The sequence below is a fragment of the Malaclemys terrapin genome, chromosome 3 (assembly GCF_027887155.1).
Source record: "Malaclemys terrapin pileata isolate rMalTer1 chromosome 3, rMalTer1.hap1, whole genome shotgun sequence".
In the NCBI taxonomy this organism is placed as follows: Eukaryota; Metazoa; Chordata; order Testudines; family Emydidae; genus Malaclemys; species Malaclemys terrapin.
In genome coordinates, this window is record NC_071507.1 from 125,727,145 (window position 1) to 125,748,308 (window position 21,164).

General features: G+C 45.0%; 2 protein-coding genes across 9 annotated transcripts in view; one reads left to right on the forward strand and one right to left on the reverse strand.

Moving 5' to 3' along the window:
* FIG4 (FIG4 phosphoinositide 5-phosphatase) overlaps window positions 1-9,570 on the reverse strand; it is a 165,542-nt gene extending 155,972 nt beyond the window's left edge. The window contains exon 1 of the mRNA XM_054023166.1: window positions 9,163-9,570. Within this exon, the coding sequence (XP_053879141.1) occupies window positions 9,163-9,231 (69 nt within the window). The 5' untranslated portion in view covers window positions 9,232-9,570. The remainder of the gene's footprint in view (window positions 1-9,162) is intronic.
* Window positions 9,571-9,769: 199 nt separating this feature from the next.
* AK9 (adenylate kinase 9) overlaps window positions 9,770-21,164 on the forward strand; it is a 156,015-nt gene continuing 144,620 nt past the window's right edge. For 7 of the 8 annotated variants that reach the window (XM_054023168.1, XM_054023172.1, XM_054023170.1 and 4 more), the window contains exons 1-2: window positions 10,107-10,173; window positions 12,383-12,511. In XM_054023168.1, the coding sequence (XP_053879143.1) occupies window positions 12,395-12,511 (117 nt within the window). In that variant the 5' untranslated portion in view covers window positions 10,107-10,173; window positions 12,383-12,394. Of the gene's footprint in view, window positions 9,790-10,106; window positions 10,174-12,382; window positions 12,512-21,164 lie in introns of those variants that run through there. The other variant, XM_054023169.1, reaches the window with a different exon arrangement.

Here is a 21,164-nt window from a genome sequence, read left to right on the forward strand (position 1 = left end):
CTTGCTTACTCACCAGGGGCGAGTAGAAAGCTTTCCCTGCCAACTGGTGTGGGTCTACCTCATTTTCTATATAAAATGAGTTTTTATCTAAAAATAAGGGTATGTTTCTAGCTCTTACAGTTGTGGAGACAGCCTTTCACATGTGCACTAATGCAGTGCTGTCTGCCCGAGTCTGCAGACAGACACTCAACTATCTCACAGATTGCCCAAGCAGCAAAGAACTGAAGAAGAGCTCTATATAAGCTCGAAAGTTTGTCTCTCTCACCTTGTCTTTCTAATATGCTGGGACCAAAACGGCTACAACACCAGGGCCGGCTTTAGGCTGATTCCCCCGAATTGGGCCCCGCGCCCTAAAGAAGAATGCCTAAGTTAGGCGCCTTTTTAATTTTTTTACTCACCCGGCAGTGGTCCGGGTCTTCGGCGGCACGTTGGCGGCGGGTCCTTCGGCAACATTTCGGCAGCGGGTCCTTCAGTGCAACAGAAGACCCAGAGCGAGCGAAGGACCTGCCGCTGAAGTGCCGCCGAAGACCCAGACCACCGCTGGGTATTTGAATCGGGCCCCACACTTACTAAAGCCAGCCCTGCCCATTCCACCCCTTCCCCAAAGTCCCTGCCCCACCCCGCCTTTTCCCACCCCAGCCCTGCCCCCATTCCACCTCCTTCCCCAAGTCCCTGCCCCGCCTCCTCCCCTGAGCACATCACGTCCCCGCTACTCCCTCTTCCTCCCAGAAAGTCCTAAACCCCAGAGCCCCCACAGAACCGGCGCCTATGGACTCAGGTTCAATTCCCCTCTCTAACTGAGTGGGAGAAAGGACTTGAACAGGGGTGACCCACTTTTCAGGAGAGTGCTCTAACCACTCGACTATGAGAATGTGTGATATGGGGCTCCCTGCAGTCTCTCCTGTTGAAGCTGTTGCACTGTGGATAAATAATTAAGGAGTCATTGGAGCAGGAAGACTGGACCTGGGTCTCGCACTCCTAGGTGGGCCATAACCACTGGGCTACAGGATCATTCTCACTATATCTGGCCCAGTGACTCATTTATCCATAGCGGAACTGCCTCAACCAGACTGAGATTGAGGGAGCCCTACCTAAGAGTATCTCATAGCCCAATTGTTAGGGAACTCGCCTTTCTCCCCTTCAGGTAGAGGAGGAAACTGAACCTGGGTCACCAACATCCCAGAGAAGTGCTTTAACCACTATGCTAAAAGTTATAAACTGGATTTCCTTGGGCTTTAGGCGGCAGATAGGCTTCTGAACACCTGTAGTGAGGCAGCAGTGCACATATCCACAGGCAGAAACTAAGGCATCTAGGGAACTTTTATGCTGAAAACTTAGACGCTGAGTGAGTTTAAGCAACTACTGGGCTACACATGAGTTTCATGGATCACAGAGGACTGGGATTTAGGGACTTAAGTAACTCTGTAAATCCCACCCTCAGATATTATGGTAATTATGGTTGAACCTGGACAGAACAGCATTAATTTAGATTCAAAATACCCTGCAAGGTAGGTAAGTATTATCATCCTTTTTACAGATGACACAAACAGATTAAGTGATCTGCCCAATGCCACACTATTCCAGGAATTATGGGAAAAAACATGGTAACTGCCAGTGGTTCAAACTAGAGTTCTCAAGAAGGTTCCATTGAAGGAAACACCCAGGCAGTTATAGATATCTCTAGCTCAATCCAGCTTTGCTGTAGAGTGAAAAAAAAGATATATGATTTACTCTAGATCCTTTTGATTTACTGCCCTCTAGTGTGCACTTTTGCATAATAAGAAGTTAGCACAAACAATTTAGTGTAGTTTTTCAGCATATAATTGTCCCTTAGATTTTTCCTCTATTTTATATCTGTTTAACAACTAGCTCAATACATGCACCAGACTGAATATTTCTAAGCAAGCTCTCAGTCTTCCTAGGACAAAATCCAATTCACATATCATAACATTCATCAACCCAAAGTTCAGTTAAAAAAAGCATGTTTTAACAATTGTCCTGGATTATTTTTTTCCTATCACTGTATTTAAAGGCAACACTGGCTTTTTCTAAATATAGCTTTACTCATGATTGCTTAACTGACCCTGTGTAGAAGAGCTCTGTGTAAGCTCAAACGCTTGTCTCTCTCACCAACAGAAGTTGGTCCAATAGGAGACACTACCTCACCCACCTTGCCCCTGTGTATTCCAGTGTCCTTTGCCCCTCTCCCTCAGATATAGACTCCTTTTACAATTACTTTAACCATTCTACTATATTCCTATCCTAACCAAAAAAAAAAAAAAAACCTTTAAGCACTCCATACGTTTCCAATTTCTGTCCCATCTGACTCCTGTCCTTGAACACTAAGTTCCTTGAGCATGCTGTTTATTCCTCAGTTTCACTGTGTTCCACTCTTTTTCTAATTGATTGTCTGCAATCTGCAGTCGCCCTCCCCGCTCTACTGAAGCTACTCACTAATCACCTGTTCCCTCCTAAGTCTGAGGGTACGTCTACACTTACCTCCGGGTCCGGCGGCAGGCAATCGATGTTCTGGGATCGATTTATCGTGTCTGGTTTAGACGCGATAAATCAATCCCGGAAGTGCTCGCCGTCGACGCCGGTACTCCAACTCAGCGAGAGGAGTATGCGGCATCGATGGGGGAGCCTCCCTGCCGCGTCTGGACCTGCGGTAAGTTCGGACTAAGGTACTTCGAATTCAGCTACGTTATTAACGTAGCTGAATTTGCGTACCTTAGTCCGAAGTGGGGGGTTAGTGGGGACCAGGCCTGAAGGCCTAAACTCTGTCCACTGTCTTCAGCACAATCACTCCCCCTTTTCATACATTTGATCTCCTCTGTAGGCTTTTGTGGTTCTGGCCTTGAATAGCTCCCCTTCTTGCTCCCCTAGAGAAGCAAGGGGAGCTAGAAGGATGCTCCTTCATCCTCCTATTTACTGGCTCATCCTCTATCTTGCTTTCAATCATTGTCCCTCACGTCTTCCTTCCTCTTCTCCCGAGCACCTATCACTGTATAACCTAATATATTCTCATGTATTCAATTACCATCCATATGACTTTCCCAACATCCTGACTTCTCCCTCTGTTCAATCCTACATTTATCTGTGATTGTCTTTCCGATCTCTTCTCAGTATCCAGCTTCCCAATGAAAGTATTTTCCAGTTGAAAATAGAGTTTGGGTGAGAACTAGCAAACCATTCTTTCCCAATCCATTCTGAATCATTGTAGACAATTCCACAATGCCCAGTAATGCAGGTGTGCAGCTTTAGTGTCATATTTCAACTCTATCTTCTTCATCTTATCACATCCTTCAGTCCCTAAACTCCATCAGTCCTCCCAATCTCAAAAATCCAGCCCCTTTTCTCTCTATGCCTTAAAATCTTGGTATATGTACTAGTTCTCTCTCAGTAAATGCAACAAGTTCCTCTCTGGACTCTCTGATTCTCACATTGCACTTCTCAAATTTAATTTGATCTTCCACACCCACCGCTGTAATCCTGTCAGTCTCTCACTTTTTTCTTGTAAAAAGTTTTCTTTATTCCATATTTTGAAATGGATTGACTCATGTTTTTTCCTTTATTCTTAAAGAAAAAAATACAATGGACAACCACAGAACTTTTCTGGTGTTGGCTCAGAAAAAGTTGAAACCCCCTTGTTAGACTAAGTTTCCTTTGAATGTTAGAGGTCTATTTATTTTGTTCTAGAAAAAATTCATGGAATGAGAAAAAGGAAACTGACATTTTTCCTAGTTTTAGGCACTGGAGTTAATAAGCCACAGGGTCCAAGGAGCCCCCTGAAACAGGCACTCAAATAAGTTCCTGATGAATAGAGACTTTTATTATTGAAATACTGCCCCTTTCAAAAATTCAACTTATAACTTTTACTTATCATATGGAATTTGTTTATTTTTAATAATGCTCATCACTTTTAACACATTTAAAACACAAATGAGAGAAGGTATTTATATATAGATATATATCGAGAGAGAGCGCACTCTTACAATTTTACTTCCGAATGTAATGCCACAAATGTTGTTTGCAGCTGAATTTTAGTAGATATGTTGTATGGATCTCACTCAAAACTAAGGGTTTGTTTACACTTACAGTGCTGCAGCTATACCCACTGTAGCACTTAGTGAAGACACTACCTACGCCAATGGGAGAGCTTCTCCTGTCAGGATAGGCATTCCACTGCCCCAAGAGGCGGTAGCTATGTCTAAAGAAGAAGCCCTCCCGTCAACATAATATTGTCTATACGAGGGGTGTGGGACCCTTGAGCAACATAGTTATACCGACATAAGTTGACTAAGCCTTAATATATACAATACTAAACATCCAAAACTATAAGCATCAATAAGCTTAGAGTCAGTAGAAACCCACAAGACTTTTGTCCTAATAATATATAGCTATGCATTTGGATATGGAAGCCATCTTTCATTGCTTACTTTGAAGCTAGGAGCTGAATTAAAAAGCCAACGCTCTCAAACAGCCTCTCTTTCTGTTAAGATCCTACAGACTCCTTTAGTTTTGCATTATGTACACAATGTACTCACTGGCTATCCATTTACCACTTCATTGTGTTTCAGTTACCTTAATATGTTCTCTGGGACTCCCGTAATCTCAGTCTAATTATTTATTTGACCACAAACAACACTGGCTGTTTCCCCCGTGTTTATCTAGATACATTCTAAAGTATAATTAAGAAAAAAGCCATGTCACATTTTCACACCATCATGAAGATGATAGTGAAACAAAGTAAAGTAAAATGATAGATTTTTTTTCATAAAAATTAGCAGACTGAGGAAGCAGAAAATGAGCTAACAAAGAACACAAAGCCCCTGTGCCAACAAAGAAATTAGTAAGCAAACAAGTCAAACCACAGAGGCATAATAAAATGAACACAAGACAGAAATCAACACAAATCACAAGTGATATTTTGTCATGCGGGGGGGAGAAGGGAAACAGCAGACAAACTTAGGCGACTTATTTACAACGGTGATTTTTAATTTTATTTTAACAACTCTTAGTAACGCATGTTTCAGGTAACAAATGTATGATGTTTCTTTGGTTTGAAATGTGTGCACAATAACATTTGAGACTAAAAGCAAAAGAGAACTGAAACCAAATATGGATAAAAAATGGTACACATATAAGGTTTTAAAAAGCATCTGAAAACAGTGTAAGTTCTTCAACCCTACAAATATTTTTGATTCAAAAATTTCTACTTACCTATAATATCATTTTCAGTCATGTCTATACAATAAAGTATGAATATCTTGCAAAGTTAAAAAGTAAAAAATGGAAAATAAAAATATATCAGAGAAAACCTTAGAGAAGTACTAATAGTGGCTGAAACCCTCCCTGCAGCTGAAACAAAGGCTTGCTTTAAAAAACAATAAAAGATGGCCCCTTGGACCTTGGCAAATGTTCTTGAAAAAAAATAAAATGGTAAAAATAAAAATCATACCTTTCTGAATTTGTGCATAGTATCACACAAAATTTAGTAATCCTTTAGCACATCTTTAACATGAACTTCAAAATTCACTCAGATGTTAACATTATGTCCCTCGCTCAGATGACCTACACAACCCTTTCTTATCAAAATCTTTTGTCCCTTTTCTTGCATAATTTACAGCTTTTATCATCAGTTTAATTGAAGTCCCAAAAACATTGCTATTTTTCAGCAGTGTTATATCAGAGATCATGAATCCCAACAAAATACCTTTTGGTCTGTAACAAAGCAAACAGTGTTAGGATTGTGGAGCTAACCTCACTTCTTCCACTGACTGGTGTCAATTTTGTGTGTTTCAACAACCCTTCCCCCTTTGAGTTAACTGAGGATCTGAAAGGTTGCACAGAATCATTTCTTGCTGAGCTGGGAATAGAACCCAAGTTCTCTATCAATGGCAGAACCAGTTCTCATCTGCTAAGGCCTAGACCCTGTACATTAATTCTAAATGGGTGAAATCTTATGACCACACAAAGCACTGCTGAAATCTGTATGAAAATTCTGTATCTATTATTATAAGAAGCCCCCAAGATGACTTTGGTCTTGTCTTCATTACAACAATTAGCTCAAATTACCTCCACCTGATTTAGCTCAAGGGACAGCAGGCACATCACACAACAATACTGGAGCTACAGACTGATTATATTAGGCTTGGTCCACCATACAAACGTATGTCAGTACAGTAGAACCTCAGAGTTATGAGCTGATCAGTCAACTACACACCTCATTTGGAACCGAAGTACACAATCAGGCAGCCACAGAGACAAGAAAAAAAAGCAAATACAGTACAGTACTGTGGTAAACTTAAACTACTAAAAAAAGGAAAGCAGTATTTTTCTTCTGTATAGTAATGTTTCAAAGCTGTATTAAGTCAATGTTAAGTTGTCAACTTTTGAAAGACCAGCCATAAAGTTTTGTTCAGAATTACGAACATTTCAGAGCTACAAAAACCTTCATTCCCTAGGGGTTCGTAACTGTGAGGTTCTACTGTATAAATTATGTCGCTCAGGGCTGTGGAAAATCCACACCCGAGCGACAGTTATATTGACTGAGCTCCTGGGCTTCTCCCATCAACACAGTTAACACCTCTTGTGAAGGTGGAGAACCTATGTCGAGGGGAGAAGCATTCTGCTGGTGTCCGTGGTGTCTTCACTAAGCACTACAGCAGCGCTGTTGCAGTACTGTATGTGTAGACAAGCCCTCAATAGCACAGAGTAGCTGAATCACCACTGCATTACTAACTCAATGAGCAGCAGCATTTGAGCCTCAATCCACACCCAATGATGAGCCAACATGCTTAAGTTTAAAGCACCACTTTACAGCAATTTGTGTGGGAACAAAAGTCAGGTTGAGGCAACATTCAAGTTATACCTTGTGCTACCACTGGAGTAAGGACAAGCCCTAGGCTGGAAAATTTGAGAAACTAAATGTTTTATTTACTTTGTGCAGTTGGAAGCATAGAGATTTTCATAGTTTCCCCAGTAGAGTCAGCCAATTTGTTTATGTGCATCTTTCATAGAACAAAAGGGAATAGAAAACCTTTTTAAAGAAAGGAATATATAGTTATAAAACCTCCAAAATTGGCAGTTGTGACTCCTCAGCAGTTAGAACCTGAAACTACTTCCAGTTTGTATTAAACTTTCTAGATTTCAAGTTGATGCTGTCCCTTTAATAATTCAGTTTAAAATACACCCCAAACCAACTATTAACATATTACTCTAGAATTTATTTTCTGGATTTAAAATATCAGAATGGTTTTAGGATTATGCCCTTCTTCTGCAGAAACTAATGAAGGTTATCTGAGAGAAAAGAGTCTCTGCAATATCTGCCTTCAAAGGCTAGTAAAGAATATTTCCTCCCAAAAGGTTTCAATAAGACAAGGTGAGTGAGATAATATTTTTATTGGACCAACTTCTGTTGGAGAGACAAGATATCAAGCTACATGGAGACCTCTGTATAGCTCAAACGCTTGCCTCTTTCACCAACAGAACCTGACCCAATAAAAGATATTACCTCACCCACCTTGTCACTCTAATATTCTGGGACCAACACTGCACACGAGGTTTTGATGAACTGACATTGACAATAGCGACACCTTCAGAGCCACAGATTCAAAACAGAAATATAATTAAAGCATTAGTCTATTAACAAAGATATCCTCTCGCTGCTATAGTCAAGTTTGTTGTTTTGCAAGTACCTAATCTCATGATAAAATAATAGAGCAAGTAACAGAAGCACCTCACCTTAATGTTTGCCCTTACTGTTGTGGAATACTGTAGTGTTTTAAAGTTATCCTCCTTCAAAACTCATCTCAAATCTCTCTTTTGTCATGATGCCTGCTGACATGCCAAGATCACTGCCTATTATGCTAACCAATAGTGTCTCATTGTTTCCTAGTACTCCCTTACCCATTATCTGTCCCTATCCACCTGTTAGCTCTTGTTTTATACCTAGACTGTATGCTCTGGGGCAGGGAGTATCTTCTTGTTCTGTTTGTACAGTGCCTAGCACAACTGGGTCCTGGTCCACCACTGGGGCTCCTAGGGTTGCTAACCCTCCCAGTTTCACCGGGAGTCTCCCGGAATTGGGGGAGGGCAGGGGGTCTTTGCCGCTGCCCCTACCCCAACACCGACTCTGCAGCTCCCATTGGCCGGGAACTGCAGCCAATGGGAGCTGCAGGGGCAACGCCCGCAGGTAGGGGCAGTGGACGCAGTCCCCTGGCTCCCCCTCCCAGGGGCTGCAGGGACATGCCAGCCGCTTCTGGGAGCAGCACCAGGACAGGCAGAGAGCCTGCCTTAGCCCCACAGTGCCACTGACCAGAAGCTGCCCGAGATAACCCCCTCCTGCAGCCAACACCCCAACCCCCCTCCATAACCCTACCCCAGCACTGAGCCCCCTCCTGGAGCCAGCACCCCACCCTGAGCCCCCTCCCACATCCAAACTCCCTCCCAGAGCCTGCACCCCACATCGCCTCCTGCACCCCAATCCCTTGCCCCAGCCTCCCTCCTGCATCTAAATACCCTCCCAGAGCCCACACCCCCCTCCTACATCCCAACTCCCTGCCCCTACCCCATTAAAGTGAATGAGAGTGGGGGAGAGCAAGCAAGGGAGGGGGATGGAGTGAGCAGGGTGCGGCCTCGGAGAAAGGGCACAGCAGGAGGCAGGGCAAGGGTGTTTTGGTTTATGTGATTAGACAGTTGGCAACCCTGGGAGTTCCTAGTGCTACAATTATACAGCAATTAACAGAAATAATACTAATAAATGCTCTCAGTAGGGACACACATGTGCAGGTGGGTAGGCGGGGGGAGGGGGGGCGCTAAGCCTCCCCAAACCCAGGCCCTAGCCTCACCCACGCTCCCCTTGCCCCTGATGCCGGAGGCCTGGGGCTGGCCGGGGAGGGGCGTCTGGGACAGGACCTTGGGCAGAAGGAGGGGGGCTGGCCTGGGGGTACACGTACGACCCCTGACAACATCCCACTGTTAGTGAACCTGTAACCCACTCCTACAGAGGAAGGTGAACGACGGACTCCACGTTACTCAAGAGCCTGCAGAAGCCGCTATGACCCCGGCTCAGTTGTTGTTCCCCAGACCAGACGCCCGCCCTCCCGGCACGCGGGCGGCAGGGGCGGAGCCGGCGGGGGAGGCGCCGCGGTTACTTACAGCTCGGGTCTCGTATAGCACCAGCTTCTGCACGCAGCGGATAATCGGCGCTGCCGCCGCGGCGGGCATGGCGATAGCGGGGTGGGCTCCGGGCCCGCCCCACGGCAACGGGGGAGGGGGAAGAGACGTTTAACGGGTGGGGAACGATCGAATTCGCGTAGCGAGCCGCGCCCCCCAGACGGGGCTATCGAGCCGCTCGGGGGGCTCCAGCACCAGGGAGAGCGGCAGTGTCCAGGCCTCTGGGGCAATAGCTGCCGGGGAAGGGCCGCGTGAGACCAGAGGCGAATTGGAAGCTAAGGGGGGCGGCGCTCCCGGGCAGACCCTGCGGGGAGAGGGCGCTCCCGGTCACTTCCCCACGCTAGGAGCCGGAAGCGCGGCTGACGCGGAGCGCTGGCGCTGCTCCGGAGAGCGTCGGGCTACCGCGCCCCCGTGATCCCGTCACGTGACGGAATGAGACCGAAGCCTTGGCGGCCATTTCAGGTGTGGGTGCCAGTGGGCTGCGGCCGTGACGCGGGCTCCAGCCTGTCAGGGGGAAGCGATGAATATTGAGGCGCAGTCACCGGGCTGCCGCCGGGGGAGAGGGTGTCACTGGCTACGTAGGGGCAGGACCCCATTCATTCCCCCACGGTAGGGGTGCTTCCCCCCCATCAGCACTAGGGACCGCTCCGAGCTCCACAACACCACGCCCAGGGGCTGGTTGCCCGCTCTGGGCTACTCTCACGTTCACCACTACGGAAAGCCCCTGCGCCTGTAATTCTCTCCATAGCGGTTAGGTGCGCGCCGCCGCCCGCTTTAAAAATCTGCCCCGTGCACACGCGCGGGGAGCGCGGCTCGCACGCTGATTGGGCACGGGGCGCGCTCAGTTTCGAATCGGAGAGCAGCGGGCGCGGCGCGGGGCGGGGCTCGCTGGTTGCCATGGGTTACGAGGCTACACAAATCAGTGCCGGGCAGTGAGTTGGGATCCCAGCGCTAGGAAGCCGGAGGGGCCGTTCCGTGCCTGCCCCGAGCACTGTAAGTGTTGCCGCCCCAGCTGCCCCGGCCAGCACCCCCGGCCCAACCTCCCTCCCCGCTCCTGGCGGCCCCTTCCCCCCCGGCTGCGTGGGGATGTGGCGCTGGTACAGGCCTTACGGGGATGCTCCAGAGGGCCCCCCAGTCACCGGCCGAGCCAGAGCTGACCTGAGCAATGCCCCGTGCGGACTCCGCCGCCCTGTCCCCGCGGAGGGACCGAGTCCGCCGCCAACGGCCCCAGCCAGCCGCGTAACACCTGCACCCCGCCCCGCGCCTGGCTCTCCGCCGGGAGGTTAGTTCGTGATTCCCAAACTCCAAGGCCAAAATGTTTTACAAATGTGTCCGCCGGAGAGGAAATGTTTAGAAACGTCATCAAAGTAATGTGTTAAAACTTCAGTGAGCGATGCCTTAATTATTTATTAACTCAATCAAATAAGAAGCAGGTTGTACTGTATAGGACTTCCCGCCCCAAGTGACCGTCAACCTGTTTTGAAGGAGCTGGGACAAGTCATTGACAGTCTCCTTAGATTTTGTGACAACCGCCCACCAGCCCTGCCATGGGATGAGTCAGTTACTGTATAGGCAAAATAAACCAGACCATTTTCTCCCCAACCCCTTTATTTCATGAGGATCTTGAGTGTGCTACATTAACAACAAAGAACCAGACAAACTGCACTTCCCTTGCCAGAAGAGAAAACACCAATCCAGGTTGATGCCTTGTGGTATCTTGGTGTAGCAGCCTAGGCAGGGCATTGCTCTCTGTTGCCCAACCAGCTTCTTGTCTGCTTTCTCCATGTGGGGTTTGCAGTCTTTGACCCTGCCATGTAATTTTCCAGTACAAGTAGAGGGGAAAGCTAGAGTGAAGTTTGCTGTTTGCTGGAGGCACTGTGGTGAGTGCACCTCATCACATTCAAAGGAGGATGTGAGGCCTGTTGCAGGACTGGAGTGAGCTGGGACCTGTAGGAAGATGATAGGGGAGGAGCAGAGATTTGTTTAACCTTAGAGACTCTAAGGTGCCACAAGGACTCCTCGTTGTTTTTGCTGATACAGACTAACACGGCTACCACTCTGAAACTTGATAGTGCACAAGGTTAAACAATAGTCCCATTGACATTGATGGGCTACTTACTGTGTGTAAAGTTAAGCATGTAGTGTAGACATAGCCTAAGTCTTTGCAGGATCATGGCCCAATTGTGGAGGCAGAGAGTGAAGCTGTAAGGGTACTGAAGACCATAACAGAAGGGAAACCGGGGAGAAGAGGGCAGTTGTATCTTGTTTGAGGATCACAGAGAAACAACTGCAGCCATGTTAAGAATCAGGGATTGAAAAGGAGGAAGTCTATCAAAATCTGAAAAGAGGTCAAGGAGTGCTATTTCAGATTTTGGGGGGAGGGGGTGCAACTTTAACCCTGACTCCAGAGGTTACTTATGCATCTAAAAACTCTTGTTTTGGGCAGATAATGGGGGAGGGGCACAACCAAAAATGATACTCAAAGGGGTGGGCTCAGTTCAAAAAGTTTGAAATCTCAGGGTGCAGGGAAGGGGTAGCTAGGTGCTATGAGCAGAGAGGGGGGGTAGCTTTGAGTGCAGGCACGGGGTGGCTGTGAGGGGTGTAGCTCAAGATGCTGGAAAGGGCTGCATCAGAGAGGGTGCTGCTGGTTGGGGGGCCAGCATGTGTTCAGACCCTAGTTGGCACAATGAGGGCAGCTCACTGGGGGTGGGGCGAGGGATACACTCTGCCAGCCCTGGTACATGGGGAGGAGGAGGATACCCCAACATCAGTCCCTGCCTGCCTCTGTGCAGCAGATCAGGAGGCAGGCTCCTGGTCCCAAACAGCATGGCCAGCGGTGGCTCCAGGACAATGGGAGGTGGGGGCAGAGCAGCAGCTGAAGACAGCAGCGAAGCAGGGGGAGAAGGGGTAGCATCTTCCCTCCTGCTACAAACTTCACCCAAATGTGGTACAAAACTTGGAGGATAGGTGCGGGGGGCACCCCTGTAATGGGCTTAATGAAGGTTCTGATAATCTCATTTTTCTGAAGTTATTCCCCTCCCCCTGCATTGTATATGCTCAATAGTTATATTTGCCTCTGTCAATATCCATTGTTTACTAACATAATCAATTGTTATTCACTATGTTTTCTGTCTGCTTACTCATATGTAAACCATGATGCCTGGTGTTATATAAATAACAGTTTATTTTTTTCCTAATTTAGGCTATTTTATTTATGGCTTCACCAGAGAAAAAACAAGATTATCCCTTTGTAGATATATTTGATGAAGATGAAGCTGAAAAATCCTTTCTGTTGTCTAAACCTACATGCTTAATTATCCTTGGAAAGCCAGTAAGACATCCAATTTCTATGTTTTAATTTGAACAACCTGTAAAAATTATTTCCCCTCAAATAGGGATAAAAAAAAATAAAAATTTTCTTTTTAAAAATTAGCTTAGTAATACAGTCAAAGCCATTCTAGGGCCTAATGTTTTGGAATGAAAATAAAAATAAAAATGCAACAACTGTTGAGGTCAATAAGAATTTTAGGAATGAAGGATGAGGAGCCTAATCCTGCATAGTGCTGAATGCCTTTTGCTTTCATTAAAACCAGTAGGAACTGAGGACACTCTTTGCAGTGTCACCTGCTGGCTCATTAAATGGACACAGATAATCAGGAAAACTGCTTTAATAAAATAAACCTAAAGGAATAGGGTTTTTTCTCTTATATAACATAAGTATTCTGTATCTCAATATGATGATGACAATTGCACAGCCTGTTTTGATAGGGTTTGTTTTTTGGGGCCTAACTGACTTGTCAGTTACAATTAGAGGTGTTAGTACTGTGAGTAAAGGTCACAGATTTCTCCAAGATTTTCTTTTGTCTTTCAAAATGTCAGTGTAGAAGGTTCGTGTCGGGGCTCGACCCTCCTGGGCAGGAGGGGAGCCACACAGACTCACTACCGGTGGAACAAGCAAACAGTTAGTTCAAGGGCTCAGGCCCTCAGGCAGGGGCTGAGCAAACAAACAGTTAGGGGGCTCAGGCCCTTTGGTGCAGGGGCTGAGCAACAATACAGTGGTCAGGCTAGGCCCAAGGCCCTATACCTGAGCTTTGGGTGAGGGGGAAGCCTGCCACCCATGAGCGGGGTGGGGACACAGGCCCACCCACTCCATTGCATCCCAGCCCAGGGCCCTAGCAGCAGCTGCTGCGAGTCAGTGGGGTATCCTGACCAAAACACACTGACATCGTCTCGTACGTGTCTGCAGCCTGACCGGGGTCAGCTACCCCCGGGCTACTTCCAGGTTCCCCCTCAGGGCCTACCTCATCCGTGGCACCGGGCCCAGTCCAGTCCATCAGCATGGGTTCCTCCCGGCTGGGGCTTGGTAGCAGGTCCAGCAGCTCCTCAGGGAAGGCCGGTGTGGACTCAGGCGGCTCCTCCGGGTAACAGCAGGGGCAGAAGGGCCCTGGTGGCATCTCGCCTTCAGGGTTGGTGTGGGGGAGTTCCAACGGCTCCTCCCAATGACGGGAGTGGACAGGCTCCAGTGGTTCCTCCTCATAGTGGGCTCGGGGCAGCTCGGGCCTCAGAGGTCTCCCAGCCACACGTCTGCTCCCTGCGGTGGCTAGGGCCTCACTGAGTTCTGGCGGCCGGCTTTTATACTTCCTGTCCCGCCCCTTGACTTCTGGGGGGCGGGAACAGGTGGTGGAGGCTCTGCCCACTGGGGTGTTCGTAAGGGCACTCCCTCTGCTGGGCAGGAGGGGAGCCACACCAACTCACTACACGCAGCCAATATGTTTGTTTTTATGTTCATCATATTTTAATATTTAAAACATGATTAATTACAAATTAAAACAAATATCAGTAATAGACAAAAAACTTTTGATTGAATAAACTGAGTTACAGAAACATATGATAATATTGAGTACTATTTAGATCTTTGTTTAAATAAGACTGCCCTTTAATCGGGAAGAACTGGAATCCACCAAGGCATCCTAATTGAGAGGCTTGTATTGTGTTATTGTTGTAATTTAAGGGCTTCTCTTTTTCCTTAGAAGTTATGTGGTCTATTGGACCAAGACAAGATAATTAGAAAGTTGCAAGTACTTGTGTTGTTTTCCTTTGAGCCACTAGAAGTTAAAAAGGAATGGCCTGCCCTGTTTTAACCTATAAAGGTTTCTCAAAAATTTTATCTTTATGCAAATATGGAAGCAATTTTATATTTTCAAAGTTAACCCAGCCTTAGATGTCATTCAAAGAAAATGCTTTCTTTTATCATTGGGCATTGAAGCACAGGCAGAATGGACATTCTCAGCACGAAATGCTGCCTTCAGTGAATTTTTATTCTTACTACCTGGCACAGGCCTCATAAATTAATGCAACATTGAAGTTCAGAATTTAAATACAAAAGGCAGGAAATTCAAACATTAAGCTTCTATAGAAACACTAAGTCAACCGTATATATTTTTCATTTATGTAATTTACTGATAGAGCAGCTATCACCATATTACAAGGCACTTCTTTTAAAGCTAAGAATAAAATTCCATGGAAGAAAACAAAAGCTAAGCCAAATAAACACATTTTCAGCATGGTCAGACTCAGGCTAGGTCTATCAGTATAATAGTACAGTATCAGCTAGGGTGTGATTACTTACAACATTATTATACTGGTAAAAAGTTCTAGTATAGACAATTATATGCCTATTTTGTTCAGGAAATTGATATAAGTTATACCAGAAAAATAACTCTTTTGTTTATTGAAGCTGTGCCTCTACTAGTGGGTGTTTGCCAGTAGACCTATACCATCAAACCCTTTCTACGGTAGGCAAAGCATCAGTTGGAACTGAGTATGGATATTTGGCCAGATGGGCAAGCTCCACCGTGGTTTAGGTGGTCTCACTAGCATCTGCTTATTATCAGGATTTTCCTTTCTATGTAAGGAAACCTTCTGCATGGCACTAGGAAGGTATTCAAGCCTTGAAACAGAAAGACTTGGATCCAATAATATAGCAGGGTTCCGTTAGGTCCCCCTACAATTTTAAGGGATATTTTATCAGAAGAAGAGTTAGTGGAGCAACCCGAAGAGCTGGATCCTGACTCTGGGGAGATAACCTCTCCAGAGGAAAGTGTGGGGTTGACTTCAGCTTCATAGCCATCAGAAAATGTGGTGGTGTTCCATGAGTTAGTGGATAGGATGACAAAGGCACTGGACATTCCTTTGGTTCCCATTGTGGTATCCTCACACCCTGTATTTGACATTCTAGGAGCAGCTATCAGATAAGTGGTTACACTTCTATTGGATGGGTTATTGCAACCACATATGTTGATTTGTGCAACACCTTCATCATCTCAGCCTACGTTTAAAAAAAAAAAAAAGCTGATAAATTGTACCACTTTCCCCGTGTGGGTCTTTCAGATGTTTCATACATACTTCTCCTCAAATTCATTAGTGGTGGAAGATGCATTTCATAGATCTAAGAGCACTCCTTCTTGGATATGTTTGTGAGAAAAAAAAATTCGTCTGCTACTCTAGGTATGCGAGTGGCAAATTATCAAATTATTTCCCTGAGGAACATGGGAGATTATTGAATGCTCTTTTAATGAAAGGGTGCAGTGTGGCCAAGCATAAACTGAGTTCAGCTGTCAATTCATCGGATGTTTCAGACATGGCTATAGCTTCAGCTGTTTCTTTGAGGCATCAAGCCTGGTTGAGATCAATGAGATCAATGAGATGAGGATGAAAACTGAAGATCTCTCATTTGAAGGATACTGTCTATTTAGGGTAAAAACTGATAGGTTTTAGAGAAAATGAAAAATGTGAAATCTATGGCTAGATCTTCTGGTGTTTTTTAGCCAACAAAAAGGTTGTCATCAGTTCCACTATTTAGAAATCAGAAACAGTACCTACCATCTTCATCTGCATCTTACTTCTACCAAAGGAGGAATTATTATCAGCCCCAGAATCAAGGGTCAGCATCAGCAGCAGTGGAAGAGGTCCTTCAAACTTTGCAGCAAAGGGAAATCTATGGCTTTATCTTTTTCTGGGCTTCAGTCGAGGTTTCAGCTTTGACATGATGACAGAGGAGCTACAGACCACTCTGATACATGTATTGTTCCATTCAGGGATCACCTGTCCCACTTTTACCACCAATGACAGTCTGTAACATCAGACAGATGGATTCTATATATTATTTCAAGTGGTTGCTCAGTACAGTTCAAGATCTTTTCTTTTCCAACCCTCTCCCCCTACCCTTTATCCCCTTTCAGGGATTCATAGCATAAGGACCTTTTGAGAGCAAAGTTTCTTTCTTCTGAAATCAGGAGAAATATTGGAAGTGCCTCTCAAATACAAGAGGGGAGGGGGGTTTATTCACATTTCTTCCTGATTCTGAAAAAGGATTGGGGTCTCTGTCCCATCTTGAATCTCAGAAAATTACATTGGTTTTGAAAGAGATTTCATTTCCCTACCTCTGTACCCATTTCCGTACCTCTGTACCTCTATTATCCCCTCCCTTTCTCTTCAGGATTGGTTTGCAGCTCTAGATCAAAAGGGCATGTATTTCCGTATTTCAGTAAGGCCATTTCATCAGAAATACAGTAACTGCGTTTTATGGTAGGAAAGGAACATTTCCAGTACATGGTCCTTCTTTTTGGTCTGTTCACTGTCCCAAAGGCTTTTTCACAGTGCCTTTCTGCCAAAGCAACATATCTTAGAAAACAAGGGATTTTTGTATGCTCCTACCTAGACGATTGGTTATAAAAGAAAGCATTATCAAAAGAGATTTTTTTTTCTAGACGTAAATAAATTGGTCAAAATCACTTCTATGTCCAATGTAGAGGATCCCTTTTATAGGGGCTGCATTGAACTCAGTTGTAGGCAAAGACTTTATTCTGGAAGATAAGTTTACAAAAATATGGTTGTCTAAACCTCTGTTCCATCATTCACCAGAGCAGACTATATCCTTTTTTCTAATGATAATGGGATTGTTAGCATCAATCACATCGGCAACCCCAGATGCTTGTCTCCAAATAAGAGTGTTGTAATACTGGTTGTCAAGAATTACAAGCTTGGTGTGAGGAGTATGTATTAGAAGTTGGTCATTCCCCAGAGGGTGTTATTAGCACTGATGTTATAAACACAAGATCAAAACGCGAAGGACATACCATTAATTCTTCCTGTGCTTTTGGTAATAGTCATTTTGGACACATCCACTTTAGGATGGGGAGGGGAGGCTCATTTAAACAGTTTGCTGTTAATGGGTCACTGGTCACCAATGGAAAAGAAATTACATATAAGTGTATTAGATCTGAGGGTCATCAGGTGGGCCTGAAAATAATTCTTACCTCAGATCAAGCACAAAGCAGTTCAGGTGATAGCAGACAATATTACAGCCTTATATTACTAGAACAAACAAGGGGGACATTCCCTTCAAGTGTGCACAGATGCAACAAGTCTTTGAGAATGAAAGCAGGACATTCACCCAGTGGCAATTCATGTGCCAGGGGAAAACAACACCCTTGCAAATTATTTGAGCAGGTTAACTGCTCAGAATCATCAGTGGTCCCTAAAGGAGGTAGGGGTAACAGAGCTCCTCTGTTTGGGGGTGTCAATTGCTCTTAGTGCAGTCTCTCTAGGGGTCCCAGCTTTTTCCTAACTGGTCCCCTTCAATTCATCTGCAGTTAGATCAGTCCATAAACTCTTAGTCTCAATTTAAGTTATCAGCCCTGAAACTTCAGGGCTTACAGTCTGCTTCTTGGTTTCACAGAGGCATCCTAGCATAGGGCTATTGCCCCACTATCCCAGGCCATTTTGCTTCTCTTTCCCTCTCTGCTCCCCATCCTGTATAGGTAGCTTTTTTTTCTTTATTGGTCACAGCTGTGGGTGTATGTCTTCACAATTGACAGTTCTAGCAGCTGTGTAGGGGTCTGATCAGCCTGACTGTCTCCTCTCCCTTCTGCTTATGTATACCCCATTCCTATTTGCATGAAGAGCAACACCCAAACCTTCATTTGCCTCACCTCACTGCTTGGGTGATAGAACTCTGGGATTGCTAGAACAGTCTTATTCATTCAGTGTACAGAAGGATCTTGTTAATTCAAGAAAAGAGTCTACACCTAAATGTTATGATTATAAATGGAAAAGATTTTTATTGTGGGTTAGCATAAATGAGGTGATCCATATACTATGCCTATTCGTTGAATTTTAGAATATTTATTATATCTCAAAAGGTCAGGTCTCTGTCTTCTATTAAGTTCCACCTGTCAACAATTTCAGCATGTTCCTGTAGAAAGTAAATTGGTATTTATTCATGATGTATTTACGAGATTCTTAAAAGGTCTTAATAATCTATATCTGCTGGTGAGTGAACCTGTACCTGCCTGGCATTTAAATGTAGTGCAATTAATGCAGTGTTCATTTGAACCTATGGAAGATTGTATATTCTTTTATTTTCTGTTAAGACAGCATTAATAATAGCCATCACCTCAGCGAGGTTTATTATCAAGTTAGAAGCCTGAATGGCAGAATGGTCAACGAGGAGGTGTTCTACTACCCCCACAGTCAAGACACTTTCCAAACCTTCCCACACCACATGGACTTTAGCTAGTGGTATGAGGAATCTGCTTTCGCCCATGCCCACAATCTCTGCCATTTGGCCGGGTAGCATACTGGCCTTTGGGACCGCACTCTACTTAACCCTGTATCTCTCTGCCCCAAGTATTCCCTGCTATCAATTTGGACAGCCTTAACATGCTCCATATCTGGTTTTGCAGAGGCTAATCTCACAACCAATATGATAGGTTTCAATTGCTTGGGAGTTTTCTGTGTTAAGGATAGCAGAACTAACATGAGCTATTGGTTGCCTGCTTCCTCTTAGCACAGGACATTTATTCCTTAGGTGATCAGTGGAATTACACTGATAGCACATTTTGGGCTCTTCTGCTTTTACAGGAGATTTGGGATGAGGGTTAGAGGAATGTTTTTGGGTAAGTGAATGTTTAGGCTCCCAGCCCCTTTCTCTCTTCCCAGGGATAAAATGGGATCCTCCCTTCCCACCAGTTTTAAACCCCTTTCTGTGGCCTGCCCTCAATACACGCCTGATTCTGTTCGAAGGCATCAGCTAAAAAAGCCATCTCATCCACAGACTTTACATCTTTGTCCCATAGAATCTGCTTTACATCAGCCTTACATATGCTTAGGAAACACGCTTGAGCAACAAGATCCAACATTCCCTCAAAACTCGCAACCTCTTTACCCCTTACCCATTTTCCCAACAAATCTTTCATTTTGTTTACATATTCCCCATTACTCATACCAATATCCGTCTTAAGATTCCTAAATTTAACTCTATATGTTTCAGGGGTAATCTGAAAACTTCGCAAAACAGTATCTTTAAATTTACAATAGTCTAAAGCATCTTCAATAGGCAGTCCATTGAATACATTTCGAGCTTTACCAGTTAATTTCACAACCAGGGTAGGAACTCTCTTATCAGGGATTTCATGTATTCCACACAACCTTTTGAAGGTAGACAGATATTCAGCAATATTATCCTCCTCGCTGTATGCAGCACATAAGTGGTCCCACTTGTGGATTTTTGGAATGATGGGACCCGTTGGGATCGGGGGCCTGTGGTTCTGCTTCTCTAGCAAGTCCAGCTGGTGTCTTCTCTCTCTTTCTCTTTCTTCTCTCTCTTTTTTTTTCTTTTATTTCCAGTTCTTATTCCAGTTGCAATAATCTGAGGTGCTCCCTCTCCTTTTCTGCAGTTTCCTGTCTGGCCAGCTCTAGTTTTGTAGCTGCCTCACTGGTAGTCATTTTTCTGCTTTCTTGTGCTTATTTCCCTCATCTGAAATAAACAAACAGAAAATAACAAAATTGTGACTTCCTCCTGACTGCCCTTAGCCACTGCACTTAAGACTCACTTAAAATCACAAATATCAGTGCTTAAAGTGTGAACTTCACTTGGAGTAATAAGCTGTACATACACCCTGCTCACTGTGCCACTGTGATGTTCCCCTCTGGTGTTATCTGGACCGGTGATCTGCTAGGTCACTCCAATCCTTGACTCTGGGAGCCAGCCTTGCCTGCTCTGCTGTGAGAACCCCCATTACTGGGCTGTTCACGCATAGCCTCTGTCATGTAAGCTGCTCCTTGGATTGTGCAACCGAATGAGACTAGCCAATATCTCCGGTCCCAGACACAACCCTAGGAACCTCCCTCTTGCAGTATCCAGTTATGCCCACTGGATGCTGCAAGCTTATATGAATTCGTCAATTTAACAAAGAAATTGATATGTACCACGCTCGTTATTCCAAGGGGAGCCTCTGACATGCTTCAAACCAAATGAACTGCTTCCAGTAGAATAATCAAATTTATTAACTATAAAGATAGATTTTAAGTTATAAGTCAAAGCACAAGAAGTTGAATATGGTCAAATGAAATAAAAGCAAAATGCATTCTAAGCTGATCTTAACACTTTTAGTGCCCTTACAAACTTAGAAGCTTCTCACGACAGGCTGGCTAGTTTTTTTTTAAAAATATGAAGATATACCTATCTCATAGAACTGGAAGGGTACCTGAAAGGTCATTGAATCCAGCCCCCTGCCTTCACTAGCAGGACCAAGTACTGATTTTGCCCCAGATCCCTAAGTGGCCCCCTCAAGGATTAAACTCACAACCCTGGGTTTAACAGACCAATGAGCTATCCCTCCCTGCCTTAGTTGCGCTTCAGCCAGGCTCTCCCCTTTCATCAGCACTTCGGTTGCTTGGTGATGATGTCTGTAGATGGAGGTGGAAGAGAGAGGAAGAGCATGGCAAACGTCTCTCCCTTTTATCATGTTCTTTCTTCCCTCTTGGCTTCCCCCCCCCCCACCTTCAGGGTCAGGTGAGCATTACCTCATTGTAGTCCCTAACTGACCAAGGGAAGGGAGGTGACTCATTCGAGAGTCCAACAGATCCTTTTGTTGCTGCCTAGGCCAGTGTCCTTTGTTTCTGTGAGGCTGGGCTGGGTT